The sequence below is a fragment of the Fistularia commersonii genome, chromosome 16 (genome assembly GCF_037954325.1).
Source record: "Fistularia commersonii isolate RoL2024-O1a breed Wild chromosome 16, RoL_Fcom_v1.0, whole genome shotgun sequence".
Lineage (NCBI taxonomy): Eukaryota > Metazoa > Chordata > Actinopteri > Syngnathiformes > Fistulariidae > Fistularia > Fistularia commersonii.
In genome coordinates, this window is record NC_141299.1 from 12421125 (window position 1) to 12444133 (window position 23009).

At 40.5% G+C, this 23009-nt stretch overlaps 3 protein-coding genes across 3 annotated transcripts; 1 reads left to right on the top strand and 2 right to left on the bottom strand.

Moving 5' to 3' along the window:
• Positions 1-279: 279 nt before the first annotated feature.
• Positions 280-6712, bottom strand: tmem47 (transmembrane protein 47). The gene is made up of 3 exons (XM_086161828.1): positions 6276-6712; positions 1969-2109; positions 280-1756 (listed from the first exon to the last, which is right to left on the bottom strand). The coding sequence occupies exons 1-3, from the start codon at positions 6499-6501 to the stop codon at positions 1578-1580; spliced, it is 546 nt and encodes a 181-aa protein (XP_086017954.1). The 5' UTR covers positions 6502-6712; the 3' UTR covers positions 280-1577.
• A 5606-nt stretch (positions 6713-12318) lies between these two features.
• prrg1 (proline rich Gla (G-carboxyglutamic acid) 1) lies at positions 12319-18181 on the top strand. Its single transcript, XM_086161772.1, has 4 exons — positions 12319-12390; positions 13280-13320; positions 14136-14296; positions 15432-18181. Exons 2-4 carry the CDS (start codon positions 13311-13313, stop codon positions 15894-15896), a joined length of 636 nt encoding a protein of 211 aa, XP_086017898.1. The 5' UTR covers positions 12319-12390; positions 13280-13310; the 3' UTR covers positions 15897-18181.
• A 787-nt stretch (positions 18182-18968) lies between these two features.
• Positions 18969-22860, bottom strand: cpox (coproporphyrinogen oxidase). Its single transcript, XM_086161720.1, has 7 exons — positions 22230-22860; positions 21956-22099; positions 21672-21782; positions 21428-21569; positions 20612-20830; positions 19519-19623; positions 18969-19421 (listed from the first exon to the last, which is right to left on the bottom strand). The coding sequence occupies exons 1-7, from the start codon at positions 22756-22758 to the stop codon at positions 19337-19339; spliced, it is 1335 nt and encodes a 444-aa protein (XP_086017846.1). The 5' UTR covers positions 22759-22860; the 3' UTR covers positions 18969-19336.
• Between the last annotated feature and the right edge of the window lie 149 nt (positions 22861-23009).

Genomic DNA, 23009 nt, shown 5'->3' on the forward strand with positions numbered 1-23009 from the left:
ACATTTAAACCCAACTTTGGGGAAATCTTGACGATTCAAATATTATTTTTACTTTTAGGTAGGGTTTGTTAGCTGTTGGTCATCTGTGAGGATTCGCACCATTCAGATCATTCATCATTCAGCCCTGAAGAGGCCTCTCGGAAAAGTGCAGAAATATCAAGATCGGCTGTTGCCAAGTTAAGATCTATCAAGATCTTGTTCATTTTTATGTAATTTACGTTAAAAAATATCCCAAACTGAATATCAGAGTAATTTATTCAAAATATGTACATCAACACATTTCTTCTTTCACTGTACTCCTTTTATTGAATGAGCTGAACACTTATTTTTCCCAGTGTATCTGTCAGAAATGAAATCAAAGGGAATCACACACAGCAGAGAATAATAACCCTTTCCTTCACTATCATCAAAGTATTTGAAATGTTGGTCATTACTTGAGCAGGGGGGTTATGACCTTGCTTTTTTCCAGTTTTAGCTTTACTGAGCCCATCGTCTCAAACCAACTAATGATGGAGCACAACTCACGTTAACCTTTCTTATAGTATTGTACTTGGAATGCAACTACTATGTTTACTGACTTTTCTACAATGAAACCAAAATCTGGAAACATTCTTCATTCTTCCTCTACTCTACTGATGGCATTTGCATTTTCTACTGTGTCGAAAGGGGCTGCACTCACATGGGGTGGTCGGAGCACATGCTGGGTGGTATGATTAACATGCACGCACATCTTCCTATTCACTGATGCGCTTGCTATTCGTATTTATGTGCCTTTTACATACTAACATATAATACACTTTAAAAAAGCATTTTTTTGCAGCAGCAGTAGGTATTCACCATTTACTGCAGGAGTTCCTTTGTTCATCAACCAGTAGATGCTCCTTAACTGATATAACTATGAAAGGTTTTTGTGGTCTCCCCCATCTCTGAACCTGTTATTAGGTTTGTATAAGACATTTGCATCACCACATGATTTCAATGGAAGATCTTTTGTTTTTCTCTGAAGGAAACAAAAGAACTACTCCATGTTGCAAATGCATGTCAAATGTCCCGTTCCCTTAGTTTGACTTGTCCTGGGTTGACCGCGTCATCATCACGTTATCACCTCAATAGCACACTTTTCTCCCCGCAACAGCTAATTCCTGGATTGGCCCGAATCCCTGCTGTTCTTCATATGGTTCCAGTGGCTCCATCTGTTCCCTACAGATTCTATGCCTAAAATCAAGGACCCATTTAAAGGGGCCACAGACATTTAACTGATGGGGACATATCCAAAGTTCAACTTTTTAAAATATTCCAAAATTGATACTTTTTGAATTCCTCTTTACATTGCTTGAAAACTCAAAACCCAGTTGCAGATAAAACAGCATGCACTTTCAGACGAGTGAGCGAGAATACATATTCTTTAAGATTATATGCTCACAGTATCATGTGTAAGATATTTTTTTCTGTCTCTGATGCTAGCAATAAGAATTTGTTTACGCATCCTTAAAGTCTGAGGTTGTGCATTGTGTGACAGAGAGTTCCTGTCTCCTAGAAGACAGCAGGATCCTCTTTTTCATCTCCTCTCCCATATTTTAGTAGTAGTCTTCGTAGTTCTTAGGGTTGAGGCAGTAGAGGATGGCTCCTCCAAAAGAAAAAATGGTGGATCCCCAGGCCAGGCCGTAGCCCCAGTTGAATTCATGGTACACCCTCAGACTGACCGTTTCTATGAATTTGATGGGGAACAAGACCAAACTGCACATCTGAAGCACCACTGCAAAGGAAGAAAATAAAGAGAGGAGATTCTCATGTTATTAGGAATTTGGTTTGTAAAAAAAGTTGAGATCTAAAAGCCACCTGAATTGATTCTCTGAGTTATAAATATATAGAACCATTTGATTGCATCAGCTCATTATCAAATAGAAATCTACAATGAACTTTTCCCTTTTCTTTAATTCTACCAATGCTTTGCCGTCTCTGACGTACCTGCAGAGAAGAGCATGACGGCAACAGGTTTGTAGCAGCGACTCCTGGAGCCAAAGCACAGGGACACCAGAGCCACGAGGAAGGCAAGCAGGGTGAGGGCCGCCCCTCCCACCAGCAGGGCGAGCGTGGCAACCTGCCAGTCTGAGACACACAGGGACGGAGAGGGTGGGATAAGAGAGGAAAGGCATGAAATCACACTGAGATACCGGGTGACACAGGCCACTGACAAGGGCGGGGGGGCAAGCCAAGAAATAAAAAGACTATGGAAAGAACACAGAGGCACTGATCAAAAATCCATTTCCCCTATTTACTTACTAAATGAGTAAACATCCTGAGCATTTACTGTAAACAAAACCAGAAACTTACCCCTAAAATGATAAATTCACCTCAAAAAATCTGATATAAATGATCTAAACTTGCAAGAAATTATTTAAAAATCTTCAATAACTTAAATGTAAAACCAGCAATGAAATATACATTTTGAAACAATAAAAACTAATCCCCTTTACAACACTTTTTTCATCATGAAAGTAGTATCTAAATATTTTTTTGAATTTCAAAAATTATTTATTGACCATCTATTTACTAAAAATAAACAGAAACAGGAAAAATGTCTCATAAAATAACATGCAAATACAGAAAAATCTGTCAATTTTATACATTTAAAAACTTTGTTACTTATTCGTTTGTTAAAACAGGACAACTATTCTTATCTTATCTTATCTTATCTTATCTTATCTTATCTTATCTTATCTTATCTTATCTTATCTTATCTTATCTTATCTTATCTTATCTCATCTTATAGTCAAGTCAAACCAACCCCCTCTTAAATTTGCTAAGCACCTTCTTAGTGAACTTATGTTATTTTTAAAACAAACACATGGGCACTCGAAAGAGCTACTTGGTCATCTGAGAGGGAGAGGGCTTCCCTGGTGAGCCACACTCGCACTGCCATGCTCGGTCTCACACGAGAGAAAAAAAAAAACAAATGACTACAGTATAAGCCAAAACTATTCCTAGTCATCATATGACACACCCGCGGCCGGCGACTGAAGTAGAATGTCATCCGTGAAACTGAGAACACTCAAAACCGTGCGAAACAGTTTGGGCTGGAGAGGCACAAACACTGCAGACTACATCCACGTTTCGGTGGTTCAGCGGTGGATCCTGGGGGGAGAGTTGTTCCAAGAGGTGACTCGGATACGGAGTATTCCTCCCTCTTCGCTGGTGCTGGCTAAGCAGCATTCTCAGCATTTCATTCGAATCCACTAATGAAAAGCTCAACTAGAAAACAACCCTGATTTCGGTCACACCTCCTTGTTGAAGTGGAAACATACCCACACACAAAAAAAGGGAAGAAAGCTTTCATGATATACCTTTTTTGTGGAGAGTAAAAAATAATAAATAATAATAATTATTATTATTATTATTACTCTATTGGCCAGAAAAATAAGCTTCCGGGATTCAGTATATCTTGATTTTCAAACATTTAAAAAAAGAAAACACTACCGAAACTTGACGCTGCACTTGGGAAACAAGGGGCCTGAATGTAAACAGGCAGAGGATATTATGACATTAGATTACACTGCAGGAAGTCATTTAAAATACAGTGGTTATGAAAAAGATAAACAACCTCAAAGCATGGCGGCAATGAGGTTTACATAAGTGATTCAGTATCAGAATGAATGTGGCGGAATATGATTTCAAGCATACATGGTGATGTCAATTATGATGTTTAGGAAACAAAAGAATAAATGTTGGCATGAATACTTGCTCTCTATTGTGGCAAAGAGTCATTAAAACATTCGCCAGCTGAGAGAAAGTGATAGACTGTAAGCTACTTAAAAAAAAAAAAAAAAAACAGAAGGAATACCCACTCTTGTTGGAAGGAAACTTTATTCCAGAGCCTGAGTAGCTCAAATATAAACAAACATCTGCTACTTTTGACCAAATATGGTTCAGGATTTAGTGTTTAAAAATGGGTCCTGTCACCACAGGAAGTTGGCAGGGGCCCACAAAAAGCAGAGCAATCGTTCCCTTCCATTCTCTGACTCGCAAAACATCAGCCCCCCCCCTTAAAGAGGAACCCTTAACTCTCTATCCTGGCTTCTTCTCAGCTGAGGGCTGCAGTGACTTGACCTGCAGGTTTCAGCTCAGCCGCTTGAGAGACTACAACCCCTGAGCGTCAGCCTTATCTGTGAACCCATGAAAGAGCAGGATACAGAAAGTCCTCTCATCTCAGATTTGGAACAGACCAGCTAGAGTTGGAGTGCTCAAAGGCTCAATGCGCAGGAAGCGCCAAACTATTAATCTGAGCCTGCGTGATGACAGATGGAAAACGAGATACAGTGTAGAAGATCCAATCTGAGCATTAATTATAGTCCCATGTGAGCTTGTTGGGGACTGCTGAAGTGTTAATCACAAGAATCCTTCAGGGTCCCATTTTTGTTTCTTTGTCTGAGACAATAGCGTAAGATCTATGTCACAGAAGAGCCTGGAGCACTGATGTCACACACACATCCTCTCTGTCTCAGAGCCATAGGACGGTTATGAAGAACTCTTCAACTGAAAAACTAATTCGGTCCTCTGCTGAACCTCTTGACAGAAATGAACCTGCGCCGTCCCTCTGTAAAACAGAGGACAATTGTCCAAACCCAGGATAAACTGCTTATGTTATTACTTTCCTCCGTCATCTGTGTCTCACGGAGAAGGACTTTCACTCTGACTCCACATTTGTCTGCTCATCTCACACTCCCATGGTATGCACACACTAGTCTTGCATGACCGTTCCACATACCAGGATGTGTTGAGACTTTATCTTTTATACTTGGCTTCTGACCCTTCTGTTTATGCGAAAGAGGTAACCAGAAAGAGACGGACAGTTCATGTGCGTGCTCGCGCAATCGTTTGGAACAATTCATGAGGGTTGTAACCAGCCGGTAACTCATGTCGTCCGTCTCATTTCTGATGCAAGTTACCGTGCTTGACAAAAACACACAGCAGCCGTGTGGAAAAAGCCCGTAACATCTGGGGAGCCAGTCGGTGTTTGAAACTAACAGGATTTATTTAATGCCTGGAGCATGACACTGAGCAAATATTGGGATGGGGGGGGGGGGGGGGGGGTGATAACTTGGATTCAAATCAATAATCCAAGCCAAGCACCAGCCTGAGGAAATGGACAGTTCCTTGTGTGCATTTACTGTGGTATGTTGCTACTGCTGCAGTCACCGAGAGCTGACGTAGGGTCTGCACTACTTAATATGGCACCAAAGTGCATTTTGTCTACAGTGAGTGGAGAACAGCGTGACCCAGCGTTACTCATCCCTGAAACAGAAAGACACGGTTTCATCAGACAAAAACACAATTTACCACCCGGCATGCATGAAGAGGCCAGAGAAAGAAAGTGGGCGCGCGTGCAAACGGCCGGATGTTCGCATCTGCAGAATGTGTTTTAGGGTCAAGATTAGCAATTCTGAGTTGAACTCATGGGGAACTCATATTACAGTTCTGTGATGTTTCCTAAAAATGACCTCGCAAAAAACCGGATACATTGTCAGAGACACAACTTAAATTATTTCCTTCGCAAAACATCGCCCAACCATAATTTGGGCGGATACGGGCTGAAAATATGCACGTTTTCGGAGCAGAAAGGCTTGATTTGGAGACACCATCGAGACATAACCCTGATAGAGAAAAACAGAATTTCTAGAGCGCTTGGCTTGTTTCCCCGGTAACTAATCTCCAGGCATCTGGATCTCGAGGGAGTTCTCTTCTCTGAGTTGCCCTTGCTTCTTGGCCACTGAAGAAACACACACAAAGGCTCATTTTGTCAGTAACAAAGGACCAAATGAAACCCCAGCTGGTCCGCTCCTGGCTAGGCAAAATTCCCACATCACTTAATAGGCGAAAATTTAAAAGTTAACAAACCAAGACTGCTTCTTTCACCATTTTCAGACTGCGGGATAGTTTTTTTTTCTGTATTTCCCACTTGTGCACATCATACTTCACATCACATACGGATAAGTTGTGCAACTTCAATTAACCAGGCAATATCTAATTATATAGTAATTAACATTTAGGACTCTCTTGGGTAATTATAATTTACACCAACTGAACAGATTGGTTTAACTGAGCAGGGACTCTTAGCGTTCCCGAGTGCTTCGAATTTTGACTTAAATTACAATGTCACTTTGTTTCGCGGAGAAAACTTAAAGAAAACTACAAATCCAAAGTGGTTAGAGCAAAAAAAAAAAAAAAAAAAACTAAAAAGTGCGGAGCATCAGCATCATCATGAGTTGTTGCCTCACCGCTGCTCAGCGTGCTGCTGCAGGACCAATCCACGGAGCGGACGGGTTTCCAGCAGGACTCCCACAGGGACAAGTAATACTTGTCATCGGCCGTGACCCACGCAGGGCTCAGCAGGGCCCCCACGTCCAGGCACAGGGCGAGAAACACGCACACAAGACCCACCAACTTCAGCGGGGTCAGCGCCGACACCCGCACCTCCTCTGTCCCGCTCCCGGATGAAGCCATGGATTTAAAGTATCCTAGTCGTTCAAAAAAAAAAAAAAAAGAAAAATAAAGAAAATCAGTTTTTAAGAAAAAGTCCACGGAACGCGTGGGGCTTCCCCGCGCCCTTGTCGTGGGATGGGGAGCCGATCGTTCCGAAGAGAAGAGGCTGCTGCCACCGCGGAGGAGCGCCGGCTCTGCTGACGCCCGGCGGGCCGCCGCCGCCGCCGCTGCCGCCGCACATCACTGGAATAACAGGGCGCTGCACCGGCTGGGTCCTAGTGCCGAGAGCTCTCACACACACACACACCCACACACACACACACCCACATGCACATGCACACACACATGCACTCACAAAGGAAAAAGAGGGCCTACTTTGTTCTTGGTTTTCTTGGTGAAGGTACTCAGGCTGCAACCAAATACTGTTCTTGTTTTTTTTTTTTTTTTTTTATTGTTAATCAATTTCTTATTTATAACCCAAATATATCCACCAGTGAGGGAGTCTGTGATATTTCTTGGGAAAAAAAAAACATTGATTAGTCTCTCCAAAGATAGCTCAAGAATATACTGAAATTATTGAACCTGAGAGTAGTCACATTTGACAAAGTGGTCACAGAATACTGCCTTTTTTTAAAAGATTTTGACTCAAAAAAAAGGAAAAAGGGAAAATTTTGAAAAAAAATGGATCATTCAGATGAATATCTTAACAAATAATTAATTGTTAAAATAACCATTTCAATTATTTCTCTCAGATCTCTTTCAATATATGAATTGGTGGCAAATGCAATGGGCTAATCTAAAGTTCTTACAATTGTCAAGTGATTTTTTTTTTTTTTTTCAGAAGCATTTCTCTTAAATTGAAGAAATATTCAGAAAAATGTCACTTCAGGTATTTTTGTTTAAGCCAAAATAGAAGAACTTACCACCTTACAACCACTTTGCACCAAAACATCTGTTTTCACACAAATGATCAGATCTTCAAATTTTTTAATAGTTCTTTAATAGTTGTCTAGTACTAACTCTTCAGTAACCAATTCGTCTTTTCTTAACATGCCCTTTTCATAGTCATGGAGCGTAAAATTCTGTGTCCTTGGAGAGAAATCTCACAAGGAAGTCACATTGTTCAACACATTTGTGCCGCTGCTTGTGCTCTGACACATGCATGGGAACACACTGGGCCTTTTTTGGAAAAAATAAAAGAAATACTCTTTTCTTTGGAAACTGATCAATGTCTATTTTTATAAATGATTGGATTTAAGCTGCTGTGTCTCACTGTGCTGCTGCCCCCCTCCTCCAAGGATTGTTGAACAAACATGGGTATGTTGAGCCGCCGGCTAATCGGTCAATTGTTCCTGATGGCAAAGACTTTCAGCTTCATCACCGATAATTACAGATCGCTATCAATAGAAAGTCGGTGAAAACAAAGAAGACAACGTGCTGTCACACTCTAATTGTTGATGAATTCCTGAAAGTGTTTAATTAGCTGCTAAAAATATATATTTTTTTTGCTTATCAAGCAAGAAGCATCTGCTGTTAAGGTTTCAGTATATAGAACAATGATTTCAATGTGTTAACGCAATGTTCATTATATTCCCCTGTTAGTAAACTATTTAGCTTTTAACATTTTGTTGTACCTTCTACCATAATTTGACTATTTCTAGCCATCTGCAAACATGTATTAGTCTTTTTTAGACACATAATATTTGCTGTTAAGCTCATGATAGTCTATGTTCCCACCTGATACTTCATGACAGGCTATCTTAATGTTGATAGTAGCATATATTACTTTTTTGTTGGGATTGTATGTGTATGTCTTTACAGTATACCGATACCTATTAACCATGTAGTTATCGTTGTGCTTTTTTGCCCTGTTTTATCTTAAGTATGTTTCCTGAGGAGTCTCACATACTACCCTATTGCCAAGAAATTAAATTTGTGGGAGTCTCTCCTCAGTCGGTTGGAACTGTATAAGTCTCTTGGATGAAAGATTGCCACATCAAGATTTATTAGTGCAGAGTCATGTTTTCCACAGCATCTCTTCTCTTAACTTAGCATAATGAAACCTTTTGGCCGATCTCTTGGCATTTATAGTGTCGATTTGGTTTAACAATCTTCTCTTGCAGTTTGCAGTAACCAGAAATACTATCCAACAGCAAAGAAATAATTCATGGCAATCCCTGAGATACAGCGCCAGAATATAAAGCATGCAAAACTCAATACATGATCTGACAAAGACTAAAGACTAGAGACAAAGACTAGAGTAATAAAAGGAAACCTTAAATAAATCCAAAACAGTATGTCTTTGTACAATGAATAAAGACCGAACTGGCGTCCAATAAATCCAAATCTTGAAACTACCCAGTCCAAACCTAAAATGAACAACAGAGAACATGAGAACTCAAGAGCAATGCAAATGATGATATTATGTAAAAAAACAAAAACAAACTTAAGATAAGATTCAGCAGCAAGTCCCAAAAAAGTATAACTGAATGAAAGGAAATACTAAGAGGAAGAAGTGTGCTTTCTAAAGAAAAAAATCCTCAAACTTTATTTCATTCAACTTAATAAGTGATAGATAAAGTCTTACAGGAGACAAAATATACCACGAAAGGAGCTATAGTGGGGGAAACACCTACAAATTGTAAAAACCTTAAAGAAAGAAACAGAATAACCTTTCAAAAGTGGCATCACACTCTCTAAAGTCTCCACAGCTTTGTAAATTAGGACACTCAAACTGCAAAGAGTTAATACCCAGTAGCACCAGAAGCCATTCATTAAGAATATGAAACTTTACTGATCTCTACAGGGAAATTTGTTCATTAAACCACAATTATAGTTTGAGGAAGCTGGGAATTATTACTTTGCATCATGTTATTGGAGTTCCTTTGAATCATTGGCTGGAGTTTAGAGACTGAAAGAAGTGGAAGGTGAAACTGTCTAATAAAAATTAAATAAGTACGCAACACTCCCACTATATAGGTTTTGTGGAGAAGTTCAAAGTTGCCACTAAAATAGAATAGAACAGAACTTTATTAACCCCAAAGGAAGTTCTTTTGTCAGAGGAATCCAAAATTACAGTACAGTCACAACTGAACATAATATTGATATTATTGTTGTATCCTGTTACCTTCCTGCAGAAAGGGGAGGAAATATGTAAATTGATGGCCACAGGTATGAAAGACCTCTAGTGGTGGTCTATGGTGCTCCTTGGTGGTCTTAGTCTGTGGTTGAAAGTGCTCTTGTAGGACTCCACCATAGAATGCAAGGAGTGAGAGGTGCTGTTCACAATACTGAGCAGCTTCCTCATCATCTCTTTTCAGACATCTGCATTAACAACTCCAGTTCTACTCCCAGGATGAAACCAGCCTTCTCTGATGAGCTGATCAAGTCTGTTAGCGTCAGCTGCCTTCAGCCTACTGCTCCAGCACACTACAGCATAGAAAATGCCACCGCGTGACTGAACACCTACACCAGACTTGGGAATTTTGCGGCCCGCGAGGCACATCTGGCCCATTTTGCTTTTTTATCTGGCCCTCCAAACTATTTTCATTGCATATTTTCATAACTATTTTCAATTAATATTGAATTTAGAAAGTCCTTATTTTTTCCCTTTTGTTTAATTTTGTATGGATGATTACCGGTACATACAAAATAATGTCAATACATTTATATGATCATTAATGATTTCAAATAAAATGTAAAAAAATGTTAATATTTAAATTGCAATTTTCATTTTGTTCAATTTACATGATACCTAGTTGGCCCGTGCATAAAAATTAAATAAGAAATGTGGCCTGCCAGTCAAAATAATTGCCCACCCCTGACCCACACCATAGTTCTGCAGATGTTGAAAGACCCGAGTCTACTGAGAAAAAGCAGGTGGCTTTGACCATTCTTGCATAGTGCATCTGTGTTTTTAGTCAAGTCTAGTTTATTGTCTTTTTGACGCCATTGTACTCATCTACACTTTCAACATCTGTTCCATTGATGGAGGTTCATACAGGTCCTACGTTTCCAATACTCCACCACCAATTCCTTCGCCTTGTAACGTTCAGTTGCAGGTGAGTTAGTCCACACCATTTCACAAACCTGTTCACAAGAGTCCTGTGCCCAGCCTTCTGGCAGCCACTGATAAAGTCCACGATGGCAGAATTGTCTGACAACCTTGCAGGTGGCAGGTGCCCCTATGTTGCTTACAATAGTATCAGACACGATCCTCTGCTGCCTCACACCATGGACAGCCCATGGGTGGTAATCTAGGCCAATAGTGGAGGATCCACCTTCATGCCCAGTAGCTTATTAATGAGTAGGTCAGACTGAATGGTGTAGAAAGCACAGGGAAGGTCAAAGAACATGACTTTCAAAGTGCTCCCCATCTCAGCCAAGAAGATGTAGGCCCTGTGAAACTGTGAGCATCTTCAATTCCAATATGGGGCTGGTAAACAAGCGGCAGGGTGTCCAATGCTGGTTCGATGACAGAACGGAAGTGCCTCAGGATGAGCTTCTCCGGTGACTTTATGGCATGTAATGTCAAAGCCACTGGTCAGTAGCCATTGTGTGTATTTGGGTGTTTTTGGTTTGGCACTGTGACCAAGCCTGAGGTTTTCCATAAGCAAGGGATATCATAATAGAATTAGTGATAACAAGCCAGAAAAGAGAAATAGAAGATTGACTTAAAGCATTATCTGGCATTTTGTGGAAATGTAAAATCATGAAAACAAAACAATAAAAGAGTATTATTTTCCACTACTTTACAAGTGACTACATAGTTGCCAAATATATCCTTTTGTGAAATTGCCTCTTCACTTTCAGTTGTCATTGAGTAAGACCCTGAAACAACAAGCATGCATGACGGATTGCAGGTTCGTCAAAACATAGGAGACAGCACGGGATATGGGTTTCGAACTATTGAGACATGAAAATGTCCGCTTTTCGTTAATTTTCACAGGACCATTAAAAGTAGATTTAAATTGACTGGCGCTTTGCACAAAAATACTATGGTACTTGCGCAGTAGCGCACTGTAATATCGACGCGGTTCAGTGCCAAACAACTTGAAAAACACTTCTTGCATAGTCCTTGTTATTTTTTTTTTGCAATATTTATATTTTCACAATTATGTTGCTAATTATTATTAATATTATTTACAGCGAGTTGATAAAAAGTTGAAATAATTCAGTGAATCTGCCTTTACTTCTTCTACTTCTGATTGGTCAGTTCATGGACACGTGGTTAGCAACGGATAAGTAATGTTGATGAGGAAGCTTGAACGACAAAGTGCATTATTTCTATCTTCATTTAATTACAGAGATGTTTTAGTTTGAATTTCAACATTTTTTGTGATTTGTAAAGGAGATTAAAAAAAATAATGCATGTGAAAAATCGCAGAGTCTTATTTTGTGTCTTTAGCTAAAAAAGACATGGTTTCATAATTTGTATTTTCAACACATACAGAGGAGTCATACTTTAAATATATTGAAGTTATATGGCATTTTGGAGAAATGTACATTCAAATATCTCCAGGCAGAAGAGTGTCCTCATTTTCTGGAAATCAAAATATGGTCACCTTGCCTTTGGCAATTCCCTGTATATCTGCACATTTCTCATAATATCACTAAGAATGCTTGCTTTACCGTGTTTGTGTGTGTGGCGGGGTATTAAATTTCAAAGATAAAAACGTTTAATTTTTATATTCATTGTGATATATCGCTCGACTATACCTGTAACATCGCTTATTTGCTGCCCGGAGGGGACCATGAATATGATGTCACTAAATCCCCAGACTGGGCCTTTAACCCGGATGGATGGGGAAGTCATTGGATGGAGCTACGCGCCTGCGCAGTTGGAAAAAGCAACACAGGGCAGTAGGGCAGCAGAGGGACTGTCTATGCGCATACTGGAGACAGAAAGAGGTAAGCAAAAACATAAATATTTATTTCGGTGCTAACGGGCGATTTGACACATAGAAAACCCGAGAATGGCGATGACTCTTGTCGCTGTCCTCTATTTTGAATACTGTGGTGGTGAGAATGTCGTGAGCTCGTAAAATCGCATCTCAAGCTAATCCCACAAATCATGCCCGGTTGTCAATACACGGGGCGTTAAACAACCCTCTAGCCCGCTTCCCGACGCATTGGGACGGGAAGAGACCTTTAAGCAGCCGCAGTGGAGGTTAGCTAGTTTCAGTTTTAGCTTTTATTCCGGTGTTCCGCTTTTTTGTCTGGGAATTACAGTAACGGGGCGGCGGCGCTTTGTTGTACATGTTTCCTCTGCTGTTGGCGGTCTATTTTGGGTTGCTGTGGTCAGGATTCCAGTATCAGTAATGTGTGCAATTCTGACCAGCAACCGCCATTGGTCACACACTGACACGTTGGTCAAGGATTTCTCATTTCTGCGACACTGCAACGCCCATGAACGTCTCACGATTGACATGAGATTGTCATATTTTTCTTGCATTTATTTTAGCTTTTAAATTTGCTGGAAAACGTTAACATGTGTCTCTCAAGTTGTTAAAAAGTTACGTCTGATGGATTATTAACAAGTGCCATTACTGTTGGCTGATGAAGATGACAGTACGAACTCCAAATTGAGCGTACATAACCTCCCTCCATTCCGTTTGCTCCTTTTTAATTTTAAGGTTATTTGAGGCCCGAACACTAACAAAGCGTCACTTAGCCATTTGTAACATCATAAGACGGGATACAATAGTGCTGTGTTTGGGAAAAAACGTAGTTGATTATTGCTTGACTTCCATCTGGAGCTTCAGAGTGGTTTGTTTATGTTAGATTTTTTTTTCCACAGATAAAAGACCCCGACCCGACTAGCAGGAATCATGGGGAGTGGTAAGTTTACCATTGACGTAGGCTTTATTTAGCCCTAAAGACAGATGTTAAATGGAAACTGCACGTCTGTTATTTTATTAGTAACCTCTTTATCCATTTCATTGTCTCTGTTTTCCTGTTGGCTTGATTTTGTTGTCTTTTTTGGAATGTGACTCCTGGATTTTCTGTGTTCTCAAGCACACAGTTCCTATTCCTTCCTATGGGAGAATCCGGTTTTCCCCCATGTTTTGCTTTTCGAGTCTTATGCTGATCACAGCTCTCAACTTCTCAGTCACATGAATGCCATTACATGTAAATTCAGAAGCACTTCGGGACTTCCTGGGCTTGATATGGCATCTTGTGCGCAGTTTTTGGTGGGACAGTTAATGTTCTTACCTCAGATGTATGAAACAGAGAGCTGCTCTGTCTAATTAAGTTCATTCCTCCAGTTTCACGTATGTGGCCCAGGGATGGGTGCTTAAATCAAAAGAGCTTTTGTTTTTATGCAGAAATGTGGGCACTGGGCAGAGCTGCTCTACTCTAAAGCCTTTGTTTCAGTCTCCAACTCTCCCCCTCTCTATTTCTGTGTTCTGTGTCTATCTGTTTTCTGTGTCTCACTCATCTCCCTTAATATACTCAGTACTTGATTTATTTTCCTTCCTTTACTGATTTACTGACTTTCTCATTTATTCATGTTCACTTGTTGTCATCTGATTTTTTTTTTTTTTTTTTTTTTTTAATCCTCTCCCCAATTTCTCATGTATCTTTATTTCCCCCTCGATGTCTCCCATTTTACTCCTGAACATCCACTTATCCTATCACCTCCCTCCTGCCAGTGTTCCTGCCAGCGAATGCAGCACATTCTGTGCTGCGGCGGCTGCGCAGGGCCAACTTCCTGCTCGAGGAGATGAAGCAGGGTAACATTCAGAGGGAGTGTCGTGAGGAGATCTGTACCTACGAGGAGGCCCGTGAAGCATTCGAGAATGATGAGAAGACGGTGAGAGAACAGGACTCATCACATCTGACTCACATTTCCTCTGTGTCAGGAACATAATTAATCGCACAGGGGTAGAACTGTTGACATTGTGTTTAGCTACACGTGAGAACCAATATCGATTAGAAAAATGGGTTATGGCCCTATTTGGTATGAATACACTAGTTGTTGTACCTGTATGGGGGGCCATGTTTACTGCAGTTTGTTATATTGTCAGAGATAAACTGGGTGTTGGGGAATAAAATAATCATCGCTCAACTTAACAGGTTAATTTTTGATACATATTTATGAACATACAAATTTCATGTATCTTGAATTTGCTGATGTCCTGGGAAAAATAACCTGAAAATAAAATAAATAAATAAATAAATAAATAAATAAATAAACAAACAACTTAAAAATAGGCAAGATATTAGTATGCCGCAGAAAGTACGAAAAAGAAAACTAGCAAAAATAGATGTTTTGAGGAAAAAACATTCTGTGAAAAACACATTTTTCTCAGTTGAAGTTATAGCCTATAAACAAACAGTTTGAAATTGACATCTGATTACAAACACAGTATGATCTCCCTGTTGGCGCTAAAGAACTAATAAGGTCATCAGCAGTCATGGTTTAACTGTTCAAATAGATTGATATCTACAATATAAAATAGACTTATTCTCATATGTAACATGGCAACTCATTGCAGATGGCCAATTGAATAAAATCTCAACACTCCCTATAAAATTGCCATTATGCCGGGTTTGTATGTCCAGTATTGAAATCCAATGCCAAGAATGGCAGCTAGTGGAATGTGGGTGTTTTTTCAGGAAGTGATGATTATCAGCACGAAGAACAGCCGAGTGCATGCTAGGGAGGGAGGTGTATTTGTAAATCCATTGTGGAGGGCTGGAGAGCAGAGTCACACTAATGGACGCGTACAGTCACGTGGCCGCTCTTTTTTGGGGGTTGATTGTCTCTTGTCTTTGTGTTGCAGTAACCCAGATTGAAAGTATTTATGCACAGTGACCGAGGGTTTTGACCACATATTTTGTTTTTATAGCATGGCTGGCAGAAATTAAGTAGAGTGTCACTCAAAAAGAAATACATCCCTTTTGAGTATTTTTTTTGCAAACATTCATGTTGTGATTGGCTACAGAGACGATTCTGGGAAGAATATGTACGGGAGAGCAGTCCATCCGGAGGCTTTGAGACCGTGGTTGGTGGAGTTCACTCACTCTATCTGATCGTGCCATTGGTGCTGGTTCTGCTCATCATTGCTGCCGTGGCTATCACTGTGTGGCGCTGCCACTCCCGCAAACGCTCACAGCGCAGCCCGAGCATAGGACACTCTCATCATGACCATGTCCTATCGGTGGTCTCTATGGATCATTGGGGGAGGGATTACCACCACGGGGAACAATCAGAACTGAGCGTCCACAGCAGCCCGCCCTATCCGCCCTCAGAGCTCACATCAGGAAGAGGAAGTGCCGGTGATCCGCCCCCATCTTATGAGGAGGCTGTGGGCCATGCAGACGTCCACATAGAGACCGAGCCACCTCCACAGTATGAGGACATAGTCAACACCAGCAATACTAGTATCAACAATTGCCATAGGAAATAAACCTCTCAGCACCTACACTGACCACAGCGCTAACTGACACTAAGACCACCTTTCCTTTAAGCATGGCCACTGTTGTGGTATCAACCACACTGTTTTCTCTGGTCTATGGACTAATGCAATTTGCCAGTGTCAGTGGTGTTGAAATTTTGCACTAACCTTTTCGTCATAAGAGGTGAAGTGACCAGCAGGAAAGATGAGATTACACTGCAAACTCAGTAACCACAATCACCTCTACTGGAGCTGTATCTATGCTATTACAGTTGCTAAATGCTGATCCTAGAAGGGGTTTGGAGATCCATGATGAAGGTTCACTGAGTGTGTAAGGGTTCGGCCAACACTTTAAGACCTGTGCCAATACCAATATGAATATTTTTGAAGTTTACCTTTTTTCCATCAAGAATAATGTACATCTATATTTGTTTGGTGAAACATAGTTTTCTAGATTTAAATACGGCATTTGGACCATATATCAAGATTTCCGTGAATGAAAGGAGAAAAAAATATAGTGTGTAATTTGAAATAAGCAGGAGAGGTCATAGATTGACCTTCTTTTTTTTTTTTACATTGCCCCAAATATGTCTACCTGTATTTTCAGCAGACATAGTAACAATAACATTACTGTTGAGTTTCATTTACTTCCACCTAGTAGACATTGTTTGTTTAATCTGTCAAATATTTTCTTGTCAGCCCCAAATATATTTGAAAGATACAAATATTTGGTTCGAGGGCATGCGAGATATAAACTTTTCTTAATTACTCATTTATTTTGTATGTATATTTAGCTTGCCTGAATTTGAAAGCTGTAAATAGAAATGCGGCCATGTTTATTTTTTTCCCCCCTTGGGTTTTTAAGAATATAGTTGACAGTTAATTTGGTCTGCAAGGATGGGTGTTTATCCTTTGCGGGTTCGACTCTCCTCGTGACCCTTTAACATTTAAAGCCAGTAATTCAATTTATAATCGTTTTTCAAAAAACAAACAAAAAAAAAAACAAAAACGAGTAAATTAATTTGCCAAAACAAAACATGGGTCCAACTTCCGCATACATTTGTGAATGTATTTATAGTGAAAAAAGATCAAGATAATTTACAAAGGGGCACTTTGGTGAGTTTTGTGTTTGTGTCTTATGTACCCGATAGTTCATGCAGACTGGACCGAGCACATTAATTTGGACATGGTTATACTGGTTATGTTTGTTGATGGATGTAGCTCACTGGTCCAGGTTCATCTCTGGGCTGCTAACAAGCTTGTAGTAGCTTGGCTGAACTGTGAATGTTGTTCCTGCTCTTTCTCTCTGAAGCTAACTGAACGATAAGTCCTCATATTTGCTTTATCACTTTCACTAAAACTGCATCCAGGATTATTAGGTTTGCAGATACACTGTAAATGTTTGTTCAGTGTCTTGCACAGAATTGCGGGAAAGAAAGGAAAAGTTGGCTTTTTGAAAATAAGTAACCAGCAGTTTTAGGATCTGAGATATGAAGCCACTATGGACAAAGTCCATATTTATGTATATGTATATAATATATATGGTCTGTGTGAAAGTAAGTTACAGTGAGATTGTTTTTATTGCTAATAAATGCAGTGAATGCATTAATCCTAATGCAACTAACATAGGAAAGAAGAAATTAAGGCACTTTGTGTTGAAGCTCAAAATGAGCAGTTTAAAAAGGCTAGTCCGGTTTGACATCTTTAGCATCACTCAACAGTAACATGCTCTCCTTTTTGTTTTTAAATTAATCCCATGTTAGAATTTTTTAAATATACACCTTTTGCATCTTTAGTGTCATTGACTCAGCTTGGGTTTTGCAATGGTTTTAGGAGTGGAGTAAGTAAAATAAACAAAACAAACTAAGATGTTATGTGATGAGTTTTAGTCTCTCACATAGCGATGATTGGGTCAATTATTTTTAACCAGGAAACAGCTGGGTCATGTCACCTCTGGAGTAATTCTGGAACTATATGCAACACAAAACTAAAACCAAATATATCTAATACTCAGATATGTAAACTTATTTTGTATTTACACCTCAAAGAGTGAGCACTGATTATTCTTTTTCGTTCTTGACCTGTGGACCTCAGCACTTGCTATGACCTTTAACTGAGTTGTGCTGGCAGTGGTAGCCATTTTGGTTGGGTCAGGTAATGTACTGTTAACTTACAGACCCTTGTTTTTTATGCCTTATCAGAAACAATGTTGGACAACATTAAATGTAAGGGAAGGTGTTATACATCGTTATTATGTAAAGAAGCTTTGATTAATTTTTAATAAAACACTTAAAAGTCCTTGGTGTTCCCTTCATCTTCATTCAGTGTCTTGAATATGACCTGGTATGCAAATGACTCAGGCATAAGTTGGAACCTGTGTTCTTAAGCATTATTACTCACACACACACGCACACTTGTTCATGCCTTTTTCTCAAGTCACCTGCAACTAAATTGTAGTTTCAGTGCAACACAGAAGCAAGTGTAAGTTAAAGGTGGTCAATGGCAAACTTGATATTGGATTTTGAGCTTACGATTCACAGAAAGTCAGAATATTGTTTGTTCTATCTCGGCCTTTGTTACTGATCTTGGTTCCCAGTGTGACTCTGGCAGTCACTGAAACTCATGAGGTAAGTTGTTTAGTGTAGTTACACAATTCTATGAAAATTATGATTTGCTGAATGTGATCAGTATAAAAGAAGTCACAATACCGAAGTCAGTCCTATTTTTCATTACATCAGTTACCACCTCATCAGACAATGATTGGCTTTAGAACAGGGAAGATAATACAGATTCCTGAAACTGAAGTATTACCCATTATCAGGTGTTCTGTATGCACTCTTTAAGTGACATTTTCAATCACTGTTATCAAACGACAAGTATGCGAAATAAAACTTATCAGCAGGCTCCTGGCACCAACTCACATTTATCCTGTGTGATGCGATCCAAAATTCAAATATTAACTGCTGTTCCAACATGTCAGGAGGCATGAATAGTAAGACATGACCATACAGTTAAGCAGCTCTTTCCTGTTCAATACTGAGCAGAAAATTAAATATGAGTAAATGAATTACTGAGTCACACATAAACAGCCTCTTATTTTATTTTTCACTTTCAGTGCTTTCAATAAAAAGTTGAGTCACAGAAACAAGTAATGTGTTTTGACACGATCACTCTTAAGAGTGCGTGATGACCTCAAAACGGTCGTTTGTGAAGTTACATTATTTGGTTTCACATTTGACATTTTATCAATCACTGACCACCAGCAGTGATGCTGTCCCTAAAATAATGAAGTCACTTGCAATGGTAACCAAGTAAAAGGTTAATGTAACACAGTTTAAAAAAAAAAAAGTAAACGCAAAAACATTTCGGCTCCACCCCATTCTGGGGTACGCAAAAAGGGGGTTCTTGGATGGGTTGTGAACTTTAAAGGTTCCATCAGGTTACAAAGATCGTCACACCCACTCCTTTGGGTTTTTCAGCACCTCCAGCATTTTAGCCTCCCGTGTGCCTTTGGCAGGCTCATGCATGTATTCCCACCTGAGGATGAAGGAAGGGATTGTTACCAAGCAACACAAAATGCTGTTTACTTATATATGTAAGAGATGAGCATTGCGTCAAACCGGTAGCATCTTACCTGGCAGTGAGGGGCAGCGACATGAGGATACTCTCGATTCTGGAGCCCGGTGTGGCTAAGCCAAATTTTACGCCCCTGTCGTACACCAGGTTAAATTCTACATATCTATAATGAGAGCAAGTAGAGGGTCATGTATAATCAGATTTGTCTCAGTACAGAGCCACTTGCCACAATTGTTGGATAACTGATTAAGGATATGAAGAGGAGCGGTTCTTTTTTCTAGGATTTAACAACTGAGCAGTTGGGTGCAAAATCAAATAAAAAGGCAATTCCTGTACAAGAATGACACTTCATGAATCAACTTATAAAAATAACACTACTGCACTAACAAAGTTTTTCTTGTCTCTGCCTCCCAAACAAACAAACCAAACTATGACATTAAAATCAAAGTATGTACCAAACCACAATATGGTATGCAATTTTGAATCCAATCATGGACAGTGCCAAAATACACTACATCCAAACCCTTACCTTATGAAGTCTGACAATCCAAAATTTGAGAAATTCAGTTTCCTAATATGTTTGTCTGTGAAGACATTTGATTCTTTGGACTTCAGTAGGGGAAAACAATAAACCGTATCATATTGATTCTAAATAAGTCATATTGTTTATTACTATCATTATATGTGAGGAAATGGCAGCAGCCACAGAATATTGATTGAACTATTGCAACTGAAGAATATGAATAGGGATTGAAATGTGACATAGGACCGGATAACCACTAGATGGCGTCTCTTCTTCCTCCCGATTCAAACTGCATCCCAATCATTTAATCAACCTGGGTGCCTTTCTCCAAATTTCCACTGATCCTTGAAAACCTGTCTTCTACACAGCATGCTTTTCATCTCCCATTGAATGTCTCAAAACGCCTTGTCTCAGCAAGCAAAGCTTTTCTCTGACTCTAATTCACAAAAGCTTACTAATATTTAGGAAATCATTAAATTGAAACATTTAAACACTTCGAGTAACCGTTTTACTCGAACTGTAAAACTGTTGTGCAAAGGAGAAAAAGTATTAAAATGAACCGCAGTACTTCACTCAAAGGAGCCATATATAAAGAAAGACAACAAACCTGCCATATTGGTTCACTCACCTGCCTCTGCGTACCTGTTGCCAGTCTTTCTCCTCAGCAGTAAATGTGTCATTACAGTGTTTGTGCACTATTGGCAGATAGCAGGGTACCACAGTGCCAGCACAGCTCTTGACGAAGCTGAACACTTCCTCCTGACTAGGCGCATCCAGGTCGTCGAAGAAGATACCTCCAATACCGCGTGTCTCTCCTCTGTGGCGGATGTAGAAGTACCTGTCACACCTAGAGACCAGAAAAACAGGGTTGGAACTCCTGTCAGTCATTATGTTTGATAAATATTGTCAAAGACTTGACGGTGAAAACAGTGGTCTGTACATCAGCATACAACTTCTGGTTGTCTTTGCAGTAAAGATTTTTCTCTACCTGAATTTCTCTCAAAAAATTGTTGGCAGCTCAAACAATATCATATGATAGCTCATGTAGTTTTCCTTGTTGAAAAAGCTAAAATCAAAATCAAGACAAAAAGTAGTAGAAATGAATATTGTGTCTGTGTCCATTATATCTATAGGCCAGTGACATAGGCTAATGACTTATAAAATACTCTGAATTTGTTTTTGTAATTCTCATCCTAAAATTTAATAGTTCCTTTAATTTGAATTAAGTTTAAAAAAAAAAAGTTCCCCAAAAACAAGCTACGCCAGATAAGCCACATCCACCCTATGGTCAGTCACTGGCTTGGTGCAACGGTTTGTCTTGCGACATCAGATTTTAGGCAGGGATGTCATGTTATCATCATTGCGCAGTAAGGACACACCCATCGTGTTCCGCGTGCAGGAATCGGACATTCAGATGCGTACGTGCTTGGAATAGCCAACGCACCATTTCTTGAAGTCGGGGTAGTACTGGGGATGGTGCTTGTCACATGCTTCCTTCAGGGTGTTGTGGAAGTGAAATGCATCTTCTTCATCAATGTAAACCGGAGTCAGATCGGTGCCGCCTCCAAACCACCACTGCTTCGACCCTGGCACACACGCATAACAATGATCGTCATTCATTAGCGGACTTGGTAGCGACAGAGACACCAAGACATGACGCTTAACGTCAAGTGCTAATACACATTCACCATCTTCCTCTTCGATCTCAAAGTATCTGTAGTTGAAGTGCACGGTGGGAATGTGCGGGTTCTTGGGATGGATAACGGAGCTCACGCCCATGGCACAAAACGGCAATTTTCCTGAGGCAGAAAACACACATGGAAACCACAAATGAACAAATATCACAGGTTTGAAATGAAAGAGTGACGCTGTTTTAAAGCAAAATGAAAAGTTAAGAGTTACTCAGGCCGTGCTTGACCCGTGATGGGTGAAGGAGTGAAGTTAGAGTTGTGTTATGTGTAGCAACATTTACCATCTTTCCCTTTGAGGACTTTTCCTCTGCTCCTCATCTGTCTGGCAGCCTCCTCTGTCAGGTGGCCAAACACCACGGACACATTGACCCCAGCCTTCTCAAACAACTTGCCATCCTGCATCACGCAGCTGATTCCACCTCCACCTGGGGTACAAACGCACATTCGACACACACACACAAACACACACTGGGTGAGAATGTGACAGTTTTGCCTAAAGGGTTTTTTTTTTCCACAAACATCCGTGACTTTTGATGCTTCCATGGAGGAGCTCACCTTCCTTCCTGTCCCACCGGTCCACCTTGAAGGTCCCGCCGTCCACCTCCTGCAAGGCTTTGCAAAACTGGGCCTGCGTCTCCATGATCAACATCTCCATCCTCGAACGCATCTCCTCCTTCCTCTCCCGCAGCACCCGCACGTCGGTGACCGGCGGCGACATAAACGCCTTGCACCTCTCCACGACGTTCCCTTCCCGTTCCTCCACCCCCGGCGACTCGGACACTTTCTTAGCCATTTCGGCTCTCTGGAAGTGGGAAGCGTTGGCCAGGAAACCCGCCGCGGCCGCCGCTGCTCCGCTCAGCACCAGGGCTCCCTTCCTGCTCCGCCCGGACGCGGTTCTTCCCGCCGTCCCGTGAGACATGAACCGAACCGAGACCCATCTCGAAAGTAGCACCGGCGGGAGGCTGTTTTTGGAGCAGGAAGACAAACGCGACTCTGCCGAACGAGCGGTAGCTTTTACGGAAGAAACAGAACACCGTCTCGCCGCGGCCGTTCGGCCGAAGGAACAAAAAACTATGCTAGCCATCAGCCTTGTCGGTTGCCGCCGGTTGTTCGGCAGTACTTTCGCCTCACAACATTATCAGAAAGTTGTGCGCGGCTACGTGTTATCAAGCGCGTCCAAGTAAAGTACCCACAATGCTCCGCGCACACAACAAACATCACGCCTCCTGCGCTCCGCCCTGTTAGTCCTGAAGCTGTCACTTTTGCACTTCAATACTTCTTAATACAGTGCAATTGTAAAAAATGTGCATCTGGTAACATTAAATGAACTTCGAG